This window comes from Limanda limanda, chromosome 9 (genome assembly GCF_963576545.1).
Source record: "Limanda limanda chromosome 9, fLimLim1.1, whole genome shotgun sequence".
Taxonomy (NCBI): domain Eukaryota; kingdom Metazoa; phylum Chordata; class Actinopteri; order Pleuronectiformes; family Pleuronectidae; genus Limanda; species Limanda limanda.
In genome coordinates this window covers 15538534-15560722 of record NC_083644.1, presented here as the reverse complement: position 1 = coordinate 15560722, position 22189 = coordinate 15538534, and the positions used below count along the sequence as shown (strand labels likewise).

The 22189-nt window shown below is 43.3% G+C and overlaps 1 protein-coding gene across 1 annotated transcript in view; it reads left to right on the top strand.

Moving 5' to 3' along the window:
* The window catches only part of qsox1 (quiescin Q6 sulfhydryl oxidase 1), a 30261-nt gene extending 9494 nt beyond the window's left edge, over nucleotides 1-20767 (top strand). Inside the window, exons 7-13 of the mRNA XM_061077587.1 lie at nucleotides 663-797; nucleotides 885-1014; nucleotides 8105-8227; nucleotides 9988-10126; nucleotides 12545-12721; nucleotides 18152-18313; nucleotides 18876-20767. Of these exons, the coding sequence (XP_060933570.1) occupies nucleotides 663-797; nucleotides 885-1014; nucleotides 8105-8227; nucleotides 9988-10126; nucleotides 12545-12721; nucleotides 18152-18313; nucleotides 18876-19678 (1669 nt within the window). The 3' untranslated portion in view covers nucleotides 19679-20767. The remainder of the gene's footprint in view (nucleotides 1-662; nucleotides 798-884; nucleotides 1015-8104; nucleotides 8228-9987; nucleotides 10127-12544; nucleotides 12722-18151; nucleotides 18314-18875) is intronic.
* The last annotated feature ends 1422 nt before the right edge of the window (nucleotides 20768-22189 follow it).

Sequence of the window (22189 nt, the reverse complement as noted above, 5' to 3'; positions counted from 1 at the left end):
CTCTCTCTCTCTCGCTACCTTGGCACCATCTGCTCGGTATTCAAAATGCAATCCCATAAGTGTGTTAAATATATGGCCACAAAATATACAGGTCATAAAATATTTTTCCATGGCAGGCGACGGCTGAAACAAAAGACTAAAAATGAGAAAAGGGTGCGTTTTGTTTATGTTCCTCGCAGGAGACACGTTCTGACAACAAAGCTTTTCAGACCAAGTTACCTGCAAACTATAATGTCATGTGCTTGGCGACTGAACATTACACTTACAGGTAATTGTATAGACAGTACAGGATGAGAGCTCTTGGGCCGTCAACACTCCTATGACTTCTCTTCTTGGAAGGTTTTTGTGGAATTTTGGAATTTGGCTCTAGCTACTTTTGGTCGATGAAGTCGGGCGCTGTCCTAAAGTTGCTCGATGAGATTAAGGTCGGGGCAGGTTTTCCCATCCCAGTGTTGACAAACCATTTCTCAGTGGAAACAGGAAAGGTTTCAAATAATAAAAAGCACCTTTTGAAATATTGTTTTATTCCGTAAAATTCAGACTTTCCTTAGTTGACCAAGGGACCTGGCCTTAACAAAAGGCACAAAAAGCTACTACTTTAGGTCTGATAGTACATGTTTAGTGAACTAAGGGTCAGTCTCACCTGTGCTTCTCTCTCACAGCATCGAAGAGGCTCGTACTTTCTACTCTTACGCCCTCCAGAGGCTGCCGGGGGTGGTGCGGTCAGGAAAGCCTCCACCGGTCGCCACAGATGTCCTCAGCAACAGCACAGAGGATCCCTGGAGACCATTCAACAGGTATGATAAGAAACATAAATTATCTTTGTCAGCTTTTCTTATTGTATATATTAATATATATTTATATGAGTGTGATTGTGTGTCCAGTTCCAGGGTGTACATGTTGGACCTGGAGTCAACGCTGCACTACTCCCTACGTGTGGAGGTGGCAGCTCACACCATCATTAGAGGAGAAGCCCTGATTGCTCTCAAGAAGTATGTTGCTGTCTTGGCTAAGGTAAAGTTCCCAGTGAGAGCACTGCATGCACACAAACAGTACACAGACACATGGTGCACATGTCATTGTTTTAGTTATAGGTTAATCAGGGACTGTAACTTGAGTGTAGGTGTTAATAGAGTGAGAATGGTGGTTGGTCTTTATGTTGTATGACCTGCGATACACGGGTGAGCTGTCAAGCATGTGCCTCACCTCTTGCCCAGTGTCAGCTGGGATTAGATCCAGACCTCAGCCTGGCTCCTCAAAAAGGATAAGCGGTATAAATAATGACATAGGTGGATTGTTTAGGTTATTAATATAAATACAGGAGAACATTTTAAAGTAGAATGCCACTGATGCCACCATGCCATCCACCCCCCGCCCACACGCTTCACACAGATGCCTCCCTCATTTCTCCTTTCTTTCCCATCCTCTTTTAAATATCACTCTCTCTTACTTGTTTACTAATTTCTACTTCGCCCTCTTGGATTCCATTTTGTAAGATTTCTTTTATTTCATCTGAATTTAAATATCAATCATGAACAATCCATTATAGTCTTATTTGTTGGAATACTGGGGCATCATAATCACGAGCAGTGTGTTTACATTCATTCCCCCATTTTAATTATTAATGCTTGTTATTAGAAACATTATCTGTCTCACAGGATTTTGTTAACTAGAACTCAGTAGAGCGCATACCTCCGCCCAAGGCCCACTAGGCTCATTAAATTTAAATTTCACACACTCATACATATTACTTTCCTAAATGTCCCTGATTTATTTCATCAAGATCCAATTATTATTCACTGAAAATACTTCTAAAACCTAATTTAAAGGAAAGTATCAAATCTCCTGGATCCACCTCCTGATCTGGATGTGCACGAAAAATGTAATGGATTTGGCCTGGTCCATACTCTATCCTTCCAGCAGTTTTTTGTAAATACGCTTAGTTGTATTTTGTGTAATCTTGCTTACAAACATAAAAACAACCAACAAACAAATGGACATGGCTTAAAACATAACCTCCTTGGTGGAGATAACAGTGGTGATCAGGAAAGACAAAAGCTTTTGGATGTATGTAAGTGCAAATAAATTTGAAACGAGAAAAATTTAAGTTTTGAAATTGTGTAGCCTTGAAGTGTTAATGTGTTCATTTTGGAAGCTTCCAGGACACCGTGGAGGGACATTCACGGCCAACAGAAAAATGTAGTTACAGCAGGTCACCACTGGGTGGAGAGTGAGACAGAGGAATACTTGTTCACTGTAGATTTGAGTTGATGTTTATTCAGCATCAGGTTCCCTCTTTCAAACATGTTGTTTTATTCATTAAGCATCCATTAGATTATTCCGCAAATTTACCCCGGCTGATTGTTTTGGTGTTTTTCACCACGCGTTCACATTTAGACATATTACTGAAAAGCACAAGGGATTGACTGGAGCCGCATCCAAAATACTCTCCTGGGTATAGTTGACCCTCTTGATGTTGGCTCGCTGTGGGAACCTCCCGGGGGGATTGGAGCGTGGCTGCCACCCACCCACCGGCCACACGCTTCGCACAGATGCATTCGTATCATGCACTAGCGAACCTGGCTGCGATGCCCTGACCACTGCTCCTCCTCCTCCTCCTCCTTCTTCCTCTGCTCAGGCCGTATCCTCGCTTCTGGCTTCACGCAGGCATTTCTCGAAATACTTGTGAACGTGCCAATCCCAAAACACCCACTGTCCCCCCCTGGATCTTCCCTCCTCCATTTCGCCTTTCTTTTTCCATCCTCTTTTCAATATCACCCTCTCTTACTTGTTTACAAATTTCTACTTCGCCCTCTTGGATTCTATTTTGGTTACATTTTAAATAATTGAATGATATCTTTCTTTCTTTCCCTCACTCTCTTCAACCTTTTTTCGTGGCTGATCACACGCTCCCTCGTTCCCTCTTACCCCCCCCCCCCTTCCTCGCTGAAGTGTGCCACCCAAGCAAACATGTTGTGATGATGAGGCCTGACCTGCTAGCCCTTTCCCTATTGGCTGTGCACCAGGCTGTCTCACTAGCCTAGTCTGCCACCAATCTCTCTGATTATATCTCACTCTCTAGGGAGGTGTTGTAGCAAGCTGGTGTGTATCCATGTATGTGGGTGTATGCCGGGTGTGTGTGTGTGTGTGTGTTTGTGTGTGTGGCGCAGCACTGTGGCCTCCCATTAGCTTCAGTTTGTTTAGTCAATAGCGGCAGGTCCCAGTGGTATTTTTAGCCTGTCCCCCCCACCAGAATGGGGCAGCCACTCAGCGGGGCTTTGTGCAGCTGAGGAGAGAGGCATCATTGTGTTTCAGCGGTTTGGGACTTGTGACGGTTCTTATTGACGTTTGACCGAGCGCACGTGCTACAAAGAGGCTGAGTCCTTCCAGCCGGCCGCCTGTTAGGAGCAGTCAACGTAAGATGAGCGAGAAGTTTGTGGAACAGGGAGGAAAATTAAATGAAGAGATTCTGGATGAGTTGGGATGATAAATTTAAAGTTTGGTGTAATTTAGTTTTTCACATTTTCACTCGATGCAGGTTCCGGTTTTTAGAAAATTAAATGTATTTCTGGTTTGAATCCTTCTTCTCTTTGGCTCTTATTTTCCTCTGTAATGAGTGTTGCAGAAATGACCTCACTGTTTTTGATAACTACAATATGTCAAATCTGACACCCCCCACACACACACACACATGAGTCATGTGATAAGATGAGAGGGAAAGTGGAACGAAGTTCGAACCACAGTGTGGTGTCACCGCCTCACAACTGTGACGCATTCACTGAACCTCATTGTGCTTTTTAAAATATAACAATTAGTAGAAAGTGCATTTGCATGCGATGATGCATGTGTGCAGGGCTGCAGTTTACCATTATTTCAGTTAACGGATAAATTACCTATTATTTTCTTGATTAATCTTGTTTTCAATGAAAAACAGGAAATGCAGCAGATTAAATAGTTGAATTTTTGTGTGAAGGTGACTTGAATATCAAAATATTTACCTGTAAAATTTCTTGCAAATAACTAATTGATTAATCGCTTACAACAGTTTTGGCTCTAAATGTGTATTCAATGCATTTTCAGGAGTAGGTCTGTGTAAATGTATATTTGTTTGTCTCCTTTGTTTTTTAATCTTCTTACCCTGGCCCCCCAAAAAATTACAATCTTGTCTGTCCAAGAATTATAATTCCATAAATCGCTTGTTTCTCTATGATCCTCAATCAATGCGTCTCATCATTGCGTCTCCGTCCAAATATGTAAACATGAGGGTTGTTATTTTTTCTTTTTCTTTGCACCCGGTCACAATATTAGTAGATTTGCTGTCTTGTCAGGCTGAAGCCGGATTTATGAATCCTCTACATGTATATGAGGATTAAAAAAGTGGATCCTTGGAAGCATGAGAGCATTACAGCGAGGTTTTTAAGGATTACACCTCTATCCTGCTTTTCTTGAAAGAAGCCTTTCAGCCCGGAGGGGACAGTTGGGCAGGGGAATAAAACAAAGAATTAAGGGGGGGGTTGTTTTGGCCTAAAGGGACAGAGGCTTCACCCTTTCTAATGCCAAGGCTCAGAACAGGATGGACAGGATTGTCTCTCATAACAAATATTCTTAAAAATCAGCTGTCTTTATTTATGGATCATATTACTTAATACGTAATTAACTTACTTAGCGACTAATTTTCTAAGTAGTCAAAAGGAGAAAACAAGTAAACGTTTGCTGGTAAACATGCGTATGTGACACGTGCTCGCGGCGCACCCCTCTGTGCATCCTCGGGTGGATTGAAGTTGGATTAATACCAGGGGGCTTCACCTCTGTCTTCCTCCCCCGGCCACGGCCTGGCCTGTGCTGCAGCCAACAGATGCCTCCCTCATGGGACCCTCACCACAAGGAGCTTGCGGTTTCTCAAGTGCTGCTGATACTAATCGGATCAGGGATGACATATTGCCGGGGTGAAGGGGATTGTCATGGTCCAACTGGGATGGGGGCTACAGGGTTAGAGGAGGGGACGTGTGTGTGTGTGTGTGTGCGTGTGCGTGTGCGTGTGCGTGTGCGTGTGCGTGTGCGTGTGTTTGTGTTTTTCTCAAGACAGAAATGGACAGATTCGAAGTGTAAAGATGGTTAAAATTAAAAATCCAGGGAGAAAGTTGAAAATAAAGTTAAGTTGACAATTAATGATCAGTGGGGTTTAATATTACATTTTTCACAAATTATAAAAAATAATTGGCCATATTAGCCGATACAGATATATTTTGTGTAATTTTCACACCACCATGCGTTGGGTTTCTGATTTGGTTTCACTTTGTGTTCTGATGATTCATTACACTTCATGGTGACCTTGTCAAGGTTTACAGCAAATAAATACAAACATTTTCCTCTGAAAACTTAATAACATGTAACATTTATTTTAGGCGTATATGATTTTCTTGTATTATTTACTACTACTTTGTGAGTCTACCAGTAAACAAATTCAGATTGTCGTACTATTGCTCGAAAAGATTCCCCACTCTCTCAATATAATGCAGCATTTTAAAATCATCCCTGGGAGGTAAAACATTTTAAGCTCAAGATGGATGAATGTAAAAGAATACAAAAAGCGATTAAGGGGAACAGAGTTAGACCGACGACTCTGTGTACCAATGATCATACATTTTAAAAGTTGAACCTGAGCCTTGAGTTTTTTTTGTGGATCACCAGAGAACCAGAGGCTCATGAATAGTGTTGCTCCGGTGATGCTGAGCTAAGTCCATTAGCTGGAAACACCTGCGTTTTCTCTTCTGGTTAAATTCATATGGCTCCTTAATGAGCTTTTCTGACGAGTCGGTCCTCAGACCCCAGATCCAAACCTAAACCCATTATATCACACTCCCAGTAGTGAGAGGCTGACATCACCAGCCTTTGTCTGCTCCATACATCCCACCTTTAGTACTTTGTTTGTACTAGACACACACACACACACACACACACACACACACACACACACACACACACACACACACACACACACACACACACACACACACACACACACACACACACACACACACAAACACACACTGCATTTACTCGTATATATAAAATCTTTTGTTTCACAGAGTAGACAATTCAGAAAAGATGTCTATTTATGTTATATTGTATTTATTATTATTGTACATTTCTTTGTTACAAGGGTTCGATGGCAAAAAGTAAGGAAACATTCAAAATTTTTCCCATTTAATATTGGATGATTCATCAATATCTAATATATATAAATATAATATTTTACTCTTAATATTGTTGTTGGCATCGGCATCAGCAAATATATACACACACTTTAGGGGTCAAACGTTTGACAGTTCAAATACGTACATTTTTCTATTTGTTACTAAGGTTTTTGTGTTTCTGAACTGAAATGAAGGAGCAGAGCATTTGACAGTGATGTGTGTTAAGTATCATTTGACAAGTAACTTCTGACCATGCAAAACTAATTTAATTCTTCAAACTGTCTGATTCCAACTTCTGTCTGTGGCCGGAGAGAAAGATAATTTCCTGCAGGCTGAGTGGATGATGGGGTTAAAGGTTCTGTGGCGCTCTGGTGTGAGGGTAAAGACAGGGGACAGGGCAGCGCCGTGTTCACCTTGGACAAGGAGGTTTAAGCAAATCACTGGGGGTCTGGTTAAGTGGTCAGGGTGGAACACACAGATCCTGTTAGAGGAGCCATGAATGGACGGCTGAGCCACAGACTGAAAGGCGTGTGTGTGAACGCCAGAGTGTGCAGGTGTGTTTGGTGAACAGATGGTGGAGGCCGAGTCAAGTAGACCCGACAATGCGATTCAAAAGAGGTCCACTCCACGTATTGCTTGACTCCAGCTCTGTCTGTCTTCTGCTTTTTCTGTTTTTCCTAGATTATGTACATTTTCTCTTTTGTCTTTTAAGGAAGCTAAATATTACAACTCATGTTACCATGGGAGCCGTCCTGTTGTGTCAGTTTTGGAAAAAGCCTGATCCCTGTAATGTGTCTATGTCCTGGAGACAGAACCATTATCTCCAACTGTTCCACAAAGAGGCTTACTGTAAAGGAGAGGAAGCACATTTAGCTGAAATGTCTCCAGCCGCTCTACTGTCAGCCCACTTGAGACATCAGCGGTGTCTTTTGTCGGCTTCTCGTGTGTAAAGACATGTTTTTCTCCGTCCGTCCTCGCTCTGTCATCACTGGTCTCAAACGCACATCAGCTGGATTTCCTCTGCAAGTCGCGGTATCACGTTTCCTCTCAGCTGGGGAGTTGCCATGGCGGTGCAGGTTTGAAAAGAAGTAAATACTCAACAGGACAAAGCCACGAAATGGATCTTAATGAAGGAAAAGGCTTAAGCTCGATTGTTGTTGTCACATTTAGGGAGATTGTTGAACGGTGCTGGGGAGGAAAAACACTCCGACCACAACTTTTACGTAGCACATAAACACTTTTGAGGATGAGCTGGTGACTCCTCATCAGACACTGTGTGTTTATTAAGGCAACTCAAGTCAAAGATTATTCATATATCACATTTGAAACCACCACAGTTTACCAGAGTGCAAGACAGGCCTAAAATAGGAAAATAAAAGATATATATTTATATAAAAGAATAGATAATAAAAACAAAGGTTATAGAAATGTTAAACATCACAACATTAAAGAACTCAAATATTCCACAAGAGCAAACTCAACTTAAATTGAGTGCCAGTGAGAAGAAGTGGGTCTTAACAATAATTTAAATGTTTCGAGGGTCTGAGTTGAACTAATATGAAGAGTTAAACTGTACCAGAGAGAAGAGGCAGCCACTGCAAAGACCCTTTTTTTTTAGCTCAGGACATCCCAGGACATCCCAGTGATGCTGATATACACAGGATCAACCTTTCTAATGTGACTTCATGCTGTTTTCTAGTCTTCTTCAATTGTACCTTATCTGAATTTGGGTTTTGGATTGCTTGTTCAACAACAACCTGCAATTGTTTTTATAGATTTTACTGTCAAAATTATAATCTGATACTCAACTCACTTGGGGATGAATTGATAATGACAGTAGCTCTCTCTACACCTTGTTTGCACCATAATGAAGTAATCGTTTGTGCTCTGCTGTTTTGTGCCTGCAGTTCTTTCCGGGCCGTCCTGTGGTGATGAACCTGTTAAAGAGTTCGAGCTCCTGGCTACAGAACCAGTCTGGAGATGAGATTTCCTACGAGGCCTTTAAAGAGATAGTGGATAACTCAGCACAGGTAAGTCAAGACAGAGAAATAAGCTGTTTTTAGACATAAAGTTTGCCTTTCAACATATCCAGAACGCAGCAGGAGATTGTCCTGGTCAGACCGGTTCAGGCAAGGGGGCGGCGCCTGGGGTCGATAATGCTGGAGGCAGGACATGATCTATAAATCCTGCAGTGGAAAACACATGTTTTTGTAACAGCATGTCGACACCGGTGTCAAATTATCCACGTCTTTGTGTGCGTCCTCTACACGTATGGCTCCTCTTTTTCACCCCCAGATATTGAAATTCTCTTGGTTTTTCCATTTTGCATCGGTTGCATCTTAAACCTGTCTTCAACATGCCCACTGGCCTGGTGTGAATCTGCAGACATAATCCTTCTGTATTTTCATTAGAGCTCACTCAGACATTTTCCAGAATTGTTTTCGAGAGGACTGGCAGGAAAAATTCAGGAAATGTCCGCAGCAACTGACTTGGATATTTGCCTTCTTACCTACGGACAATTTTCCTGAAAATGTCCAGACTTCAGTGCGTGAGAGCAGCTATGCAGGCAGCCATCAAATATGTTTTGACTGATGAATCCTCTTTGTAATGAAGTTGGAGCTCCTTGCTTGTTCTTGTCCAAAGGGATCACTGTTTTTTTCTGTCCTCCATCTTTGGTTCATTCATTGGTTTCAGAAGTGGCCTCTGTATGAGATACAGCATCGAGAAAGTGCATGAACCGGAAAGTTTTTAAGCCTGAGCAGGTAGAAAGAAAATAAAGTGCGTACCAGTGAGATAAGCAAGTGCAGGGAGAACAGAGGACAGGTCATCACAAAATAAGTCCACATGAGTAACCTTGTCCTTCTGCTGAGCTACGAGTTGACATGTCAGTCTGGACACTTCATCAGATCAACACCACCTCAGAGAAAGCGTCGAAGAAACATCCAAACACACGGTACAAATACATACAAACAGATAAATATGGAGGCGTTTCAATATGTACTTTGCCCTTGTGTCGGTGCCAGCACATACGGCTGAAAATCTCTGTGCTGTTGTCTTTGGAATGAAGCCTGCGTGCCTCCGGTATACGGCCCCTTGCAAATTGAAAGAGTCACTTACTTACATCATTAGCTTTTAGCAGGCAAATCAATGGATCAATGAATCAATGGGAAGGTATGAATAGACTTCGCCTCAGAGGAAATGGACTCTGTATACACCCACGCACACACACACACCAAATCTTTACTATTGACATGTGAGTAACCCTGTCAATCACGCCAGCAATGGCAACGCAGCGTGGTGAGAGAAACGACTTTATGTCAAAGAAAATATGTCGTTGGATTCAGCCGAGGCTCATGGTTAGAGATCTGTATCGTTTCTGTTCATTAGCGGAGGGCTGAGCCATTAACCTGAGATTGACTTCTCATTGATCAAGGATACTACACCGAGCGGCTTTCATTAAGTTGAACAGGTTGGGGAAAGCTGGGGAGGCTCCACTTTTTAGACAATCTTTGTCAGGAGAAGAATGGCGAGTTTCTATGTTTTTATCGTGAACAAATCCCAAGAAAAGACTTTTTCTAACCTTGTTTTTCTAACACTATATGTCGCACTTAGACTTAATCCCACTGTATTAAAACACAGGAAATGGCTGTTAGCAGGATCACTCTGTCATTGGTTTTAGTCTTTTTATTGGATTTATCCACAAGAAGAAAAATGTAGAATATCACCAACATTATCCGTCTGAGCTCCTTCTAATTTGTGTTTTTCTGTTTCTGGTCTCTTCTTCTCTAAGTCTCCAGACACAGCTTTGCCCGAGGGAGAGAGGTGGGTGGGCTGTCAGGGTTCACAGCCTCATTTCAGACGTTTCCCTTGTGGGTTGTGGACTCTGTTCCATGTTCTCACTGTCCAGGCCAAGAAGGTTGGAAGCTCAGGTACACACACACACACACACATATACACACACCACACACACACACAACACACACACACACACACACGTACACACACACACACACACACACGTACACACACACACTGTTTTTCATCACTATTTCTTTATTTTCTCAGAGTTAGACCTACTTCCCTGCCCACTTCTCTTACCATAAACAAGTTCTAATTTAAAGCTAATGAAATATAATTTTACTTTAATCTTGCCTAAAACCCTAACAGCCCCTTCTGCATCAATGTTCTCCTTTAAATTTTTTATTTCTAATTATTTATTTAGGGGGGGGCTTAAAACACGCACGATAACTCTGTGCCCGTGTCCCTCTTAGCAGTCACTTGTACGTCTTCAAATGACATCACAATAAGAATTTGCTAATACTGAGTTTTTAAACACAAGCAAACCTGCTAAAAATAGACGACTGACCGCTTTCCCATTGCGGGTAGAGGAGGATCGCAGTGTCTCATGTTCAATATCACGAACACACTGAAAACTGAGGGACTCTCTCACGTCACTGTCTTTCCAAATTAGCGCGTCCGGCCACGTGTCATGTTTCCATCACTGCTGATCTGAGCTGATTCAAACTTGTGTCTACTGCACAGCCATTTGACCTGGGAGTGAATGCAGGTTGTATCCACTCCCATTGCAGACAAAAGCCAGATGTGATTGGTTTTTTTGACCAGTGGAAAAGGGGATTTCGAGTTCTGCATTTTAACCCAAACCTAACCCTTGCTCTTGCTCTTACCCTCACCTAAAACTAATTCTAATCCTAAAACAAAGTCTTAACCCTTTTATAGCCATTTGAAAAAGTGAGGAACAGCCTGTCTTCACTTTCCCAACATGCCTTCTTTGTATCTCTGGGTAAGAAAAGGGCACTGAGCGTTCACAGACACAGGGGTGAGGTGAGGGCTTTGTGAACAAATTAGCCCAAGAATTTGGGGTGGGCTACTTCTTTTCACACGGACCTGATTTTTACATCAAACTGGTAAAAGTCTGGCACAGAGAAACACAGACGTGTGTCTCGATGACGTTTTGACCAGAATTATTTTCCATCCTGTGCTTTGTGTCTTCTGGTCGCTGCTAAAATTGAGCCTATTTGTGATTGTGTGAAAAGGGATTACGTTAGATTAGTGGAATGTGAGTGGTTAATAAAACAGACAGATGACCGGAGGCTCCGCTCCTGGCAGGGACGTTAATCTCCCTTCAACGGACACACACATACATTCATACACACACACACACACACACACACACACACACACACACACACACACACACACACACACAGACACAGATTAATCCCGAGGTTTACGTACCGTCATGTGACCTGCAGATGGACTGGCCGAAAGGGGGTGTCCATCTGGCCCCCCACAGATCACCATCTTAATGGGTGGAAACACACCCGCACAGGACAATATTGACCATAACATGAAACTCAGTTCTTCCATATACACAAGCTGCCTACTTTATTAAAGGAGTAAACACCAGTGAAGGTTGAACATCTTGAACACAAGCTTGTCCCTATTTACACATATACACACACACACACACACACACACACACACACACACACACACACACACACACACACACACACACACACACACACACACACACACACACACACACACACACACACACACACACACACACACACACACACACACACACACACACACACACACACACACACACACACACACACACACACACACACACACACACACGCTCCCAGACACACTTCCACTGCTCATCTCAACTTCCTGCTAAGCCGAGCACAAAACCGAACAGCTCTGTGGAAATATGTTTGCGTACTGTTCAGGTCCTGAGACAACGGCCTGGCCACCATTCACACAGTGGGTTAACTGTGTTTAATCTCCACGTCGGGTTATCCCATTGGCATAGATTATTCATCTCAATATGGGGTTAACCCAGCTCTCTGTGACTCCTGGCCCACATAACCGTGGGAATCCTGGAGGCTGTGGACCCGCTCTGCCATTAGCGAGCTCTCAGGCTGCAGTGCACGCTCACTGTACTTTTGAATGTGTGGCTTTACAAGGGGCAGGTTATTGTGCTTTACATTAGAGATAATGTCTGATTGTTGCAATGAGGTAATCTGTGCATTTGCATATTTACATTTACTCCTCTGTGTTTCAACTTCCATCCGCTGTATGTCCAGAATAACAAATAACTGTGTGTAGTGATAGAAACAATATATCAGTGTCTGAATTCCATTTAGCTGCTTCAGATTCAGGGTCCTGGTGTTTTGCATGTTGACACCTGAGCTAAACATTTTAATGTTAGTATCTGAGTCTTTTGCTAGTCTTTTGTTAAAAAGCCATTATGTGATGCTCGCTTCATATATTTCTATTATTAACTCCTCTGTTTTCTTTTATTCCCCCTCCAGATCCTCAGGAGGTGCTGACTGCGATGAGGAACTACGTCCACAGCTTCTTCGGCTGCAGGCCGTGTGCAGAGCACTTTGAGAACATGGCGAGCGAAGGTCTGGCCATGATGAACACGTCGTCGCTGGCCGTCCTGTGGCTGTGGGCCAAACACAATCGCGTCAACAACAGACTAGCAGGTGGGGGTTAGCACAGTCAAGGTTACATAGTTAGAATATCTAGTCTGTCTAGTTAGCAGCTGTGGAGAGTTTATTACTTAAATTACAGTGGAAAAGCTGTTATACAGGATTTTTTGATTCCAGATGTGAGTTATTTCTTAGTGAAAGTCACACCCATAGATCTGTAAATATGCATTATTTTTTTCGTCAGGATCCAGGATTTATTCTCAGGTAAATCTGCAAAAAAAAAGAAGCACTATCTCGCATTGTTAAAGAAATTTTTTTTCTCTATCTTGGATCCAGGGTTGAGTTGTTTTTGCTTAATCCTGCTAAATAACTAACAAACGCAGACAAAAAAATAACCACCTTGATGTAAATAATCAAAAGCAATGTGTCCTTTCAGTAAATTACAAAATAGAGAATTCCAGTTACAATTGTCAGTTTCCACTCAGAAAATATTAGTTTCTCGGTTTTAAATATAGGTGATCTAGTGTTTTTAGCGTTCCATTCAGGGTTTTGAACTTTCCTTTTATTTTTTTTATAACTCTCATACTGTGATAACAAATATTATGATTTAAATTCCAATAAAATAGAAAATATAAAGAATTTACTCTCTTAAAAACTACACAGGAAATGGAATAGTTGACAAACTTTGTAAAGATGATTGATGTAATTCTTTGTGTGCCAAGCCCTCAGTGCTGTCCATGTCCCTCCCACTCCCTCACATCCTTTCCTTTTTCCTCGCTCCTCTCCTCAATGTGTACACATCCCCTCCATGGAATCATAAGTCTTACCTTCCTCCTTTTTGGGGAAGATTTTAACTTCCAGTTTCCCCTCATGGTCAGTTAGACCCCGTAATACCACTAAGAGGGTGAGGGGATGAGGAAGGGTGGATCCTCAGATCAGACACCAGCTGTCACCTTGTCTTAGCTCCGCAAGTATCATCTGTTTCTACCTCACCCGTTTCTCCTGACTCCCCCCTTCTGTCCTCTTCCATCCCTCTAACACCCTTACCCCAGTGTCCCCCCCACCATCACCTCACCAGGCCTCAAACCTTTGCTATTCATCCAAAGTCTGCATTCATACCTTGACTCAATGGCCTTGTCCCCCTGAATCCAACCCCCCCCCACTTTATGGAATCTGGGGCTTTCTTTCCCAGTCATGTTTTTAGACATGAGAGCCAGAAAATTGGGTCCAGACATATTTAGGAGTTTGCCTTTCACAAATTAGTTATGCATTAGGAGATTATTGGGGTCACACGTGTTCACAACAGCAAGAAAATGTCCAGAACCTTCAGGTGAGGGGTGGTGTGTTAGAAACCATCGCCTTTTAGAAACGTCAACATTTTTTTTTCTACTCTAATATTTTCGGTGCTGAACTTCTCTGATCTGCATTCAGCTCCTCCGAATGTTTTCACTGAAACGTCGGGACATCAGTCTTACACAGAAAGGGGACTCTTCAAATCTGTCATTCTGCATTTTTTCCTCTCATCAGATGTCCAGACATCTGTCTTTTCTCACTCTGTCCAGAAGTTTATAAGGAGTTCTCTCGTTTGTGACCCTGCCCTATCTGCATATTACCCTTCTTCATGTCACTCTTGCTAAACAGCCACTGAGCGTCCCTCCTCCCTCGTCTGTGTCCATGACTTTATGAGGCGCAGGCCTGTCATTAACAGCCCACTTTGTTAAATCACTGCCTTTTGTTTGTGTTGACTTCCCACTCCCCTTTTTCAGGGACAGCTTGTGTCCTGAACAGCAGGGACTAGAAGGACACTGGTCCCTGCGAGTTTCTGCTCCCCAGACACTTGAGCTCTATTCAGCCTTCCCCCCCCTTTCATCCACGGTGTCTTCCCTCTCTACTGCCGTGCCCATCTTTCTCTCTTTCCACTGTCCGTCCCCTGGGACTCATATCCTCTGCTTGACAAGTAATAGTGCAGCATCCCCACAGGATGGGTCCCACAGGAGCCACCCCTCTTTACATACACTCACACACACACACACACACACACACAATTCCCAAGGTATTGTGTGACAGCAGGTGGCAAACACCACGACACAAGCCACACGCGGTCCCCCCCCTCGTTTCCTGCCCCCTCCCCACACACGCAGCGTTTCCAAACATGGGTCAAGTTGTGGCGTGTGGCAGGGGGGAGCTAGTCACGGCGGAGGGCGGGCCGGGGTCCACAGGGGATAAGTCGGGTGATTCACAGAGGGAAAGAGAGAGAGGGAGGAGTTGAGGGTTTGGCTGTGTTTGGAGCAATGAGTGGCTGTGTCTCCCTCAGGAGAGCACACTCCATCCACTCAACCCCTCCTCTCCCTTTTGCCTAAAGTGAAGCTCTTTAGCAGGCGCACCCGCCCCTCCTTTCAAGAGCAGCCATGCATGAAAGAGCATCTATTTGTAAAGCGGCTGAACAATTAATTTAGCTGGCAACAAAGAGGCCCCAGGGCCCTCGGCCTCCTCGCAGCAGCAGAATGAAGACTGGTGGCAGCTCAGTCCTGTTGCTGCTTGTCAACAGGCTGAGACTGATTCACATTTCTACAGACAAAAAGCTGCAGCAGGCCTCGCTGCTCCACGTCTGTGAAATCCTGTGCAGCACTGCCTGCTGAATGTGAGATGTTATGGTACATAGACGCATCTTGATTATTCCTAGGACCTGGCATTGTTTGAAATTTCCTGTGGTATTGCATATGTCAATTAAATGTTTCAATAAATGGTGCATGTTGGCAAACAACATCTCAAACAGCTTGGAGGGTTTCCCTAAAGAGCTGAAAAACCACAACTACAGTACGATAAATCAGATCAGTAATAGAGTGAACTGGCTGAGTCACATATTCGGCACAAGAATTGATATTTTCACCTTGATGTTTTGTCAGAGGTTGGTTTGGCAAATGTTGCATCATCAAAAATATTTTGGGAGCTTCCAAGTTTAACTGAGCAGACAGTCTCTCTTTTTGTTTGTATGCTGCAGCGCTCAGAGAAGTGCATCCCTCCGCCAAGGCCCATCAGTCCCCTCATGAAACTGGTTTAAATTCACTAGATCCATTAAATATATTTAATTTTGATATGCATCAAGCTTCAGACACTCACAGATATCAGTCCTTAAATATGTCAGATTTTTTTTAATCAAGATGCAGAAAATGTTGAAAAACTCCCTACGTTGCAATGCTATAGACCGTCCTGGAATTAAGTTAGATAAAGATAAAGTCGTACTAAACAATATAATATATCTGAGCACAAATGTGATGCCAGATTATGTGGGAAGGTTTTGTCGCGGTTATTTAAATTTAGATTAGATTAAAATGTCTGACATCAGCTGCGCTCCCCGTCAGCCATGATGGCTCCTCGTGCCGCACGCTGCAGGTGATCCTCACTTACAGAATTAGTGCTGAGGAAGCTAGTTTGACGTGCTGAACAATACATATTTATACCTGATGAATATGTATGTGCGACGGTGATGACATCTCAGTGACAGCCCATTGTGGCAATCTCAGTATGGCTGGTATGGCTAAAGTCACCCTGGCCGCAAATGTGGCAAGCTCATTAGAATAAGGGGAGAGATGTGAGGCATCTGGGGGGGTGTGTGTATGTGCGCGCATGTGTGTGTGTGTGTGTGTGTGTGTGTGTGTGTGCATGCTCTCACCTGCTGAAATGTATAAAAGCCCCCACACACACCCACAGACCGCAGCCTATCCAGGACACAGTAAAATTGATGTATCCTTTATGTAAAGTACTGTATGCAGAGTACATACACTTGCATATGACTGAGATTAATCTTGAGCGGTGGAGAGGAGGAGGAGGAGGGGGGAGCGGCGATGGAGGTGCTGGAGGATGTAAATTGACAGTGCTGTAAAGTGACAGACCTGCTGCTGCTCTGCTTTTTTCCTCTCTCCTTTTACACACACAAACACACACGTGCACACAATGGCCTGTTGGTGACAACAAGCAATTTATTACTAGACGCAGCCCCGTGTTTGTGTCCCTGTGGGCGATTGTACTGTGTGCCTCCATCTAAGCTGTAAAGTGTGTGTGTGTGTGTGTGTGTGTGTGTGTGTGTGTGTGTGTGTGTGTGTGTGTGTGTGTGTGTGTGTGTGTGTGTGTGTGTGTGTGTGTGTGTGTGTGTGTGTGTGTGTGTGTGTGTGTGTGTGTGTGTGTGTGTGTGTGTGTGTGTGTGTGTGTAATGAGGGGTGTGGGTAGACGGCGGCTACATAAAAGAAAACATGTTAAAGGAGAAAGTTTCTAATTCATTAGGAGGGCAGATGCCCTTAGAGGTTTCTGTTGCTCTCATGTTCAATTTGGAGATTGGTCTCCGCTTTCAAAAGGGTGTGAAAGGACAAGACAGGTGGTCCAGTGCACCGGGGTCTGCCGCCTGAAAACAGGGATTGTGTCTGTGTGTGTGTTGTGTGTGTCTGTGTCTGTGCGTATACCCACGTAGAGAAGCTGTCCACTTTGGCCACATCTATTATCGCACCACCCCTCCCACTGGGACATCCCAGAAGCCCATTGATCATTATTAGACCCTGTCATACATCCACACGCCCACACACACACACACACACACACAAAATATCAATCCCCAGATTACATGCACAGAAACACAGAAAGATGATTTACATATATACACTTAAACACATACATACACATATGCATATAGGCACTTAGTTTTTACGAGCACTGTGACAAGATCAAATGGGTTCAGCCCAGATTGCACACACTCCTCAAAGCACTTACATCCTCAAGTCAACGCATCAACAAGGAGAATAAAAGAAACAACAATAGAGGAAGCGGCTGACTGGAAGCTCAGAGATGTGTGGTTATGTTTTCTGATATAAGTTGTGAAGACTTTGATGCAGCTGTAGTGGACAAAGAGGGAGGGAGATCCTGAACAACATAAACAATACTGAATCACAAGGTTGAGTGTTCAAAAACAACTTTTCCCAGACCAAATGTAAATTGCTAACCGGTAAAAAATACATTATTACCTGACACAGCATTCTTATGTTTTGATAAGTCTACATAGTACCGTATGGATTCCCTAGTGTCCACTCTGTAAACTACCAGGACTACATTTAGTTGAATGTGTAGCACTATGTTTTATTATCTGAAATTATCATATGTTTATCGTTCTGTAAAGAAACAGAATAAACTCAAAATGCAATATTGTCCTAGGTGTAATGGAGTAGATGTGCCATAAAAATGGACTTGTCTATTTTTGTTTGTAAAGGTGTGAAACACATTTTAAGCAAATAGAAGATTTACAGAAAAAGGCACAAGTCAGTAATAGAGCAGGTTTATTATTGTGGCTCTCACCATACAGGGTTTTTTATTTTTCAGTCACACGCCAACCCTCTCCTGGTCACAGTTGATCCTTTTTTTTAAATATTTGTTTGAACTTCTTCCAGTACTGAAGCAGGCACAACTCTGCTGTACCTTACTTCTTTGTTATCGCTCCAGGGGCTTTGACTGAAGACCCCAACTTTCCAAAGATCCAGTGGCCTTCACCAGAGATGTGTCCCTCCTGCCATACGGTGGAGGAGGACGGGGACCACAGGTGGAACCAAGAGACGATGCTGCCCTTCCTCATGTCCTACTTCTCCTCCGACAGCATCCTCACAGGTATCAGTTTCCGAAAAAAGCTCAGGTCTGATGCATTTTATACCAAACTACAAAAACGTGCTTCTTTCTCCTACCTCAAGATCATGAACTGCACCTGTGTTTTTTTCTTTTCTAACATATTCTTATTGAACAATGATTCAGTTGTTGCTCAGTTAAAAATAATCATCTCGAAAGATGTGGTTTAAAAGGATCCAGTTGACAAGTGAAAGTGAAGTACAAAAAAAGTTGTTTCAAATAAAACAGTTGAAGATAAAAAAAGAGGAAACAGGTCAAATAAAAATAATTAATAAACCCACTCTGTCACTCTGAACCACCCGATATTACTTCTATATCTGTTGCTCAATTCACATTTGTGTGACTCTGTTTTCAAATTCTATAAGTTTGTTATATCAAAATGAAAGCTAAATTACAGATATAGTTCAGCGATTCAGTCCGAACACGTCCAAGCCTGAGAGTTCCTCTAATATGTGGTTACAATATACTTAGCTATAATGAGCGAGATAAGATAAGTGAGATGATGTGTGGATAAATAATAATAATGATGTGTCTATTTGCCTTTCAGATTATCTTGAAGATGAAAGCCAGATCCTGACAAAGCAGAGGGAAAAACACGGCAGCCAGCAGCGAGCTTTAGAGGCTCAGAAGCGTGTTGAAAGGAAAGCCAGGGAGGCCTCGGACCTTATGATGGATCCTCCAGTGCAGCCCACTGTGCAAGAAGAGGAGGAAGAAGAAGAGGAGGGAGAGGAGCCGCTGGATGAAGCCGTGACAGATGAAGAGGAGGAAGGTGCGGAGGGAGCGGCAGCAGCAGATGAGATGGGCAGTAAGACCTCCGAGCCGAGTCCTTGGGCCAAACCTGAAGTGGGTCGACGGCAGCAGCAGGCCCACCAAAAGCCGAGCATTGTGGGGATGAGGATGCGAGACACGCAGGAGGACATTGTGGATCTGGACTCATTTGTCAACCAGCACTACAAGGCCAAGGCGCTGCTGTTGGCCGCCTCCACCCGAGTCAAACAGCGCACCCTGCAGAGGAAGGAGGAGCAGGAGCCCGGGCCTGTGTTCGGGCTCGGCATGGAGCTGGACGCGGGACTCGGGATGGTCGGTCTGCAGCCTATGGAGTCTGACTTTGACCTGGACGGTGGGCAGAAGAGGAAGTGGCAGCAAAAGCGAGAACTGACAGGCCAGTACTTTGGCGAGGAGTCGAGACACAAGAGTCACTTGATGTCTATGCTGAGCATCGGATTCTCCAGAGTGGACATCAGCCTGTGTGTCATTCTTTACTTCCTGTCCTTTATGTGTCTACTCGCCATGTACCTGTTCTACAAAAAACGCTTCAGGCTACGGCGGGATAAATTATCCCTGCCCTGAACCGGAGAGTGTCCAGATCTGAGCTGAGTCACAGCCATGATTAACATTCATTAGGTTCATGTAGGCTACGGTCGGGGTTAGTGTAAGGGGATGTGTCAAGATTAAAGTCATCTTAAGGTGGTCCACTTAACTGTTACCTTCTGCGAAAGAAGCCGGGGACATCTGAATGTTATGGAAGTGTCTAACTAGAGGAGGAAGGGAAAATTAGTATCTTTTACATTTTTGAAAATCATGGGAGTTGTGTATCCTTGCACTTAATCCGTCCTCCAGAGCCTGAAGGCAGCATTGTGACTGTGGTTCACATATATATCCATGAGTGGGTTTCTGTTTGGGATTTGTGCTTAAGTTAAGGATAAAGCTAATTGTTTTTATTTTGATTTACCACTTATGAAGGATGAAATGAATTTTACTTTTTTATTTGTATGAAATAAATCAATAATCATACGTTTTTGAGAGGTGGAGGTTGTTCAACAGAATTAGTTTTTGTTGTTTTTTATTTTTTGAAGTTATGGAAGCCTCCTATTACTTCGCTCTGTACTATGACCAAAAAAAAGCTTCTCTAATGATTTGTATATAGTTACATGTAAATAATATTTGAATCAGTGGATTTAAATTCTCAAATAGGTGATTTTCTTTCGGGGATTTCAAAAGTAATGATCTTAAATTACAGATTTAAGACAACTGTCACTTTTCTGTGAGTTATGTTAAGTAATGGGATGTCAAAAACACAATCCCATCACCTAAATTCTATGTGAGTGTTTGTTGAATACTGTGACTGGACCAGAAGCTGCTCAGTCGCTTTCTCCGGAGCTGATCAGCCCTTTGTTCTTCAGCGCCTTTGAGTAGGTCTACATTACACTGAGTTTTACATCACGTCTTTGAGTATGACATCACACTGCTGAGCCTACACGACAGCTACTGGTGTTTATGAAGTGTTGCGGAGCGATGCATATGTTCACCCTGGACAAGGTTTTAGAATAAGCAGGATTTGTTTTTGGCTGGTGTCCACGATGTGAAGATTGTGCTGACCATCACTGTGTTTTTCCTCACTGCTTCTGTCTGAATCAATAAAATTATTTTTGATAAGGACTCATTGCTTTTTCATTGCAATTGTTATTGAAAACTAATTTGGTAAGGTAGCTTGAAATAATGCATTTTATAGAAAAGAGTTAAACCTCTGTAAGATATGGACTGTTTTATGGCAAGAACAAATGTCGATATCCATCATCTTCAGAAAAGGGGTTCCCCAAGGCTCTGTGCTAGGCCCCTTCTCTTTGCAAAACATATACTTCCTTTGGTCCAATTGTCCAAAAATATGGACACTGACCTCCACCTGCTACCCTCTGATGCTTGCTAACATGTCAACTTCTGTGTCTGCATCCATGAACTCAATCACACACACTTCTGGTCCTTCTTAGCCATTGTGTTCCTACAAGGAACGTGGACTGTCTTTGCGATCCCTGCACTCAGGAGAATCCCAGTCCAGACTATTTTTGGCCTTGGTTCCTGGTGAACCATCTTCAGAATCTCCATTGAAACTTAACTCCTCTCCCAACACCTCCATCACACTAACATGACTAACTAGCACTTACTGTGCACCTTTTTATCTGATCTCCTTCACTTTGTCTTATCCTTTCGATCTCTCCAAAATCTATAGTGCGTTCCCTCCATTATAAATCACTTTGTTGAAAATGTCTGACATCAAAATATTTTTACAAAACCCCCCAGAGTTGAGAATAACAAATTCAGGTTTGTTTTTTGTTTTGCTCATGACGACAGGACTTGAGGCCAGGAGGAGCAGGATGTTGCATGCATAATGGGGGGGGGGGGGGGGCTAAAGCATATCCAAGGTTGAAGGAAAAAGCCTGTTGCCATCTGCTGTGCAGCGCAAGCTAAATCCTAACAATTTCATTGGGATTATAGCAAGTGAGTAATCCAGCTTTCCTTTAGGACTAGAGGGGAGAGATTACCCTTGAGGATTAGCTCCGTGCAGATAATAAACTTTATTAAAACGCAATCGGCTTTCGTGGCGCTTCTTCCCTCCTCACACACTTGGAGGTGGGCTCTTTTCGGGGAGGGGAGCAACAGTATAGGCGAGGGCGTCGGGTCAGGTGGATGAAAGACGCAGCGGTGTGTTAGGTGGATGAATGGATGGACAGACAGAGGGTGAGGGGTTTGATGTTGTCCAGATTACAACCGGCCCATCTGAGGGACAACAAGCTCTTGATCTTGAGCTTTGAGGTTCCTGGAACGGTGGCTTGAATCCCTTTAACTCCTGCCTCTTTACCTCTACCCCAATCCTGTCACACACACACACCTTCATCCCAAATGCCACTCCATATCTTTATCCAAACCACGTCAGACAGGTTTTGATGGTTGAATAGTTGAGTTAAGGCAGTCGATTCTTCTAATCACACACACACACACACACACACACACACACACACACACACACACACACACACACACACACACACACACACACACACACACACACACACACACACACAA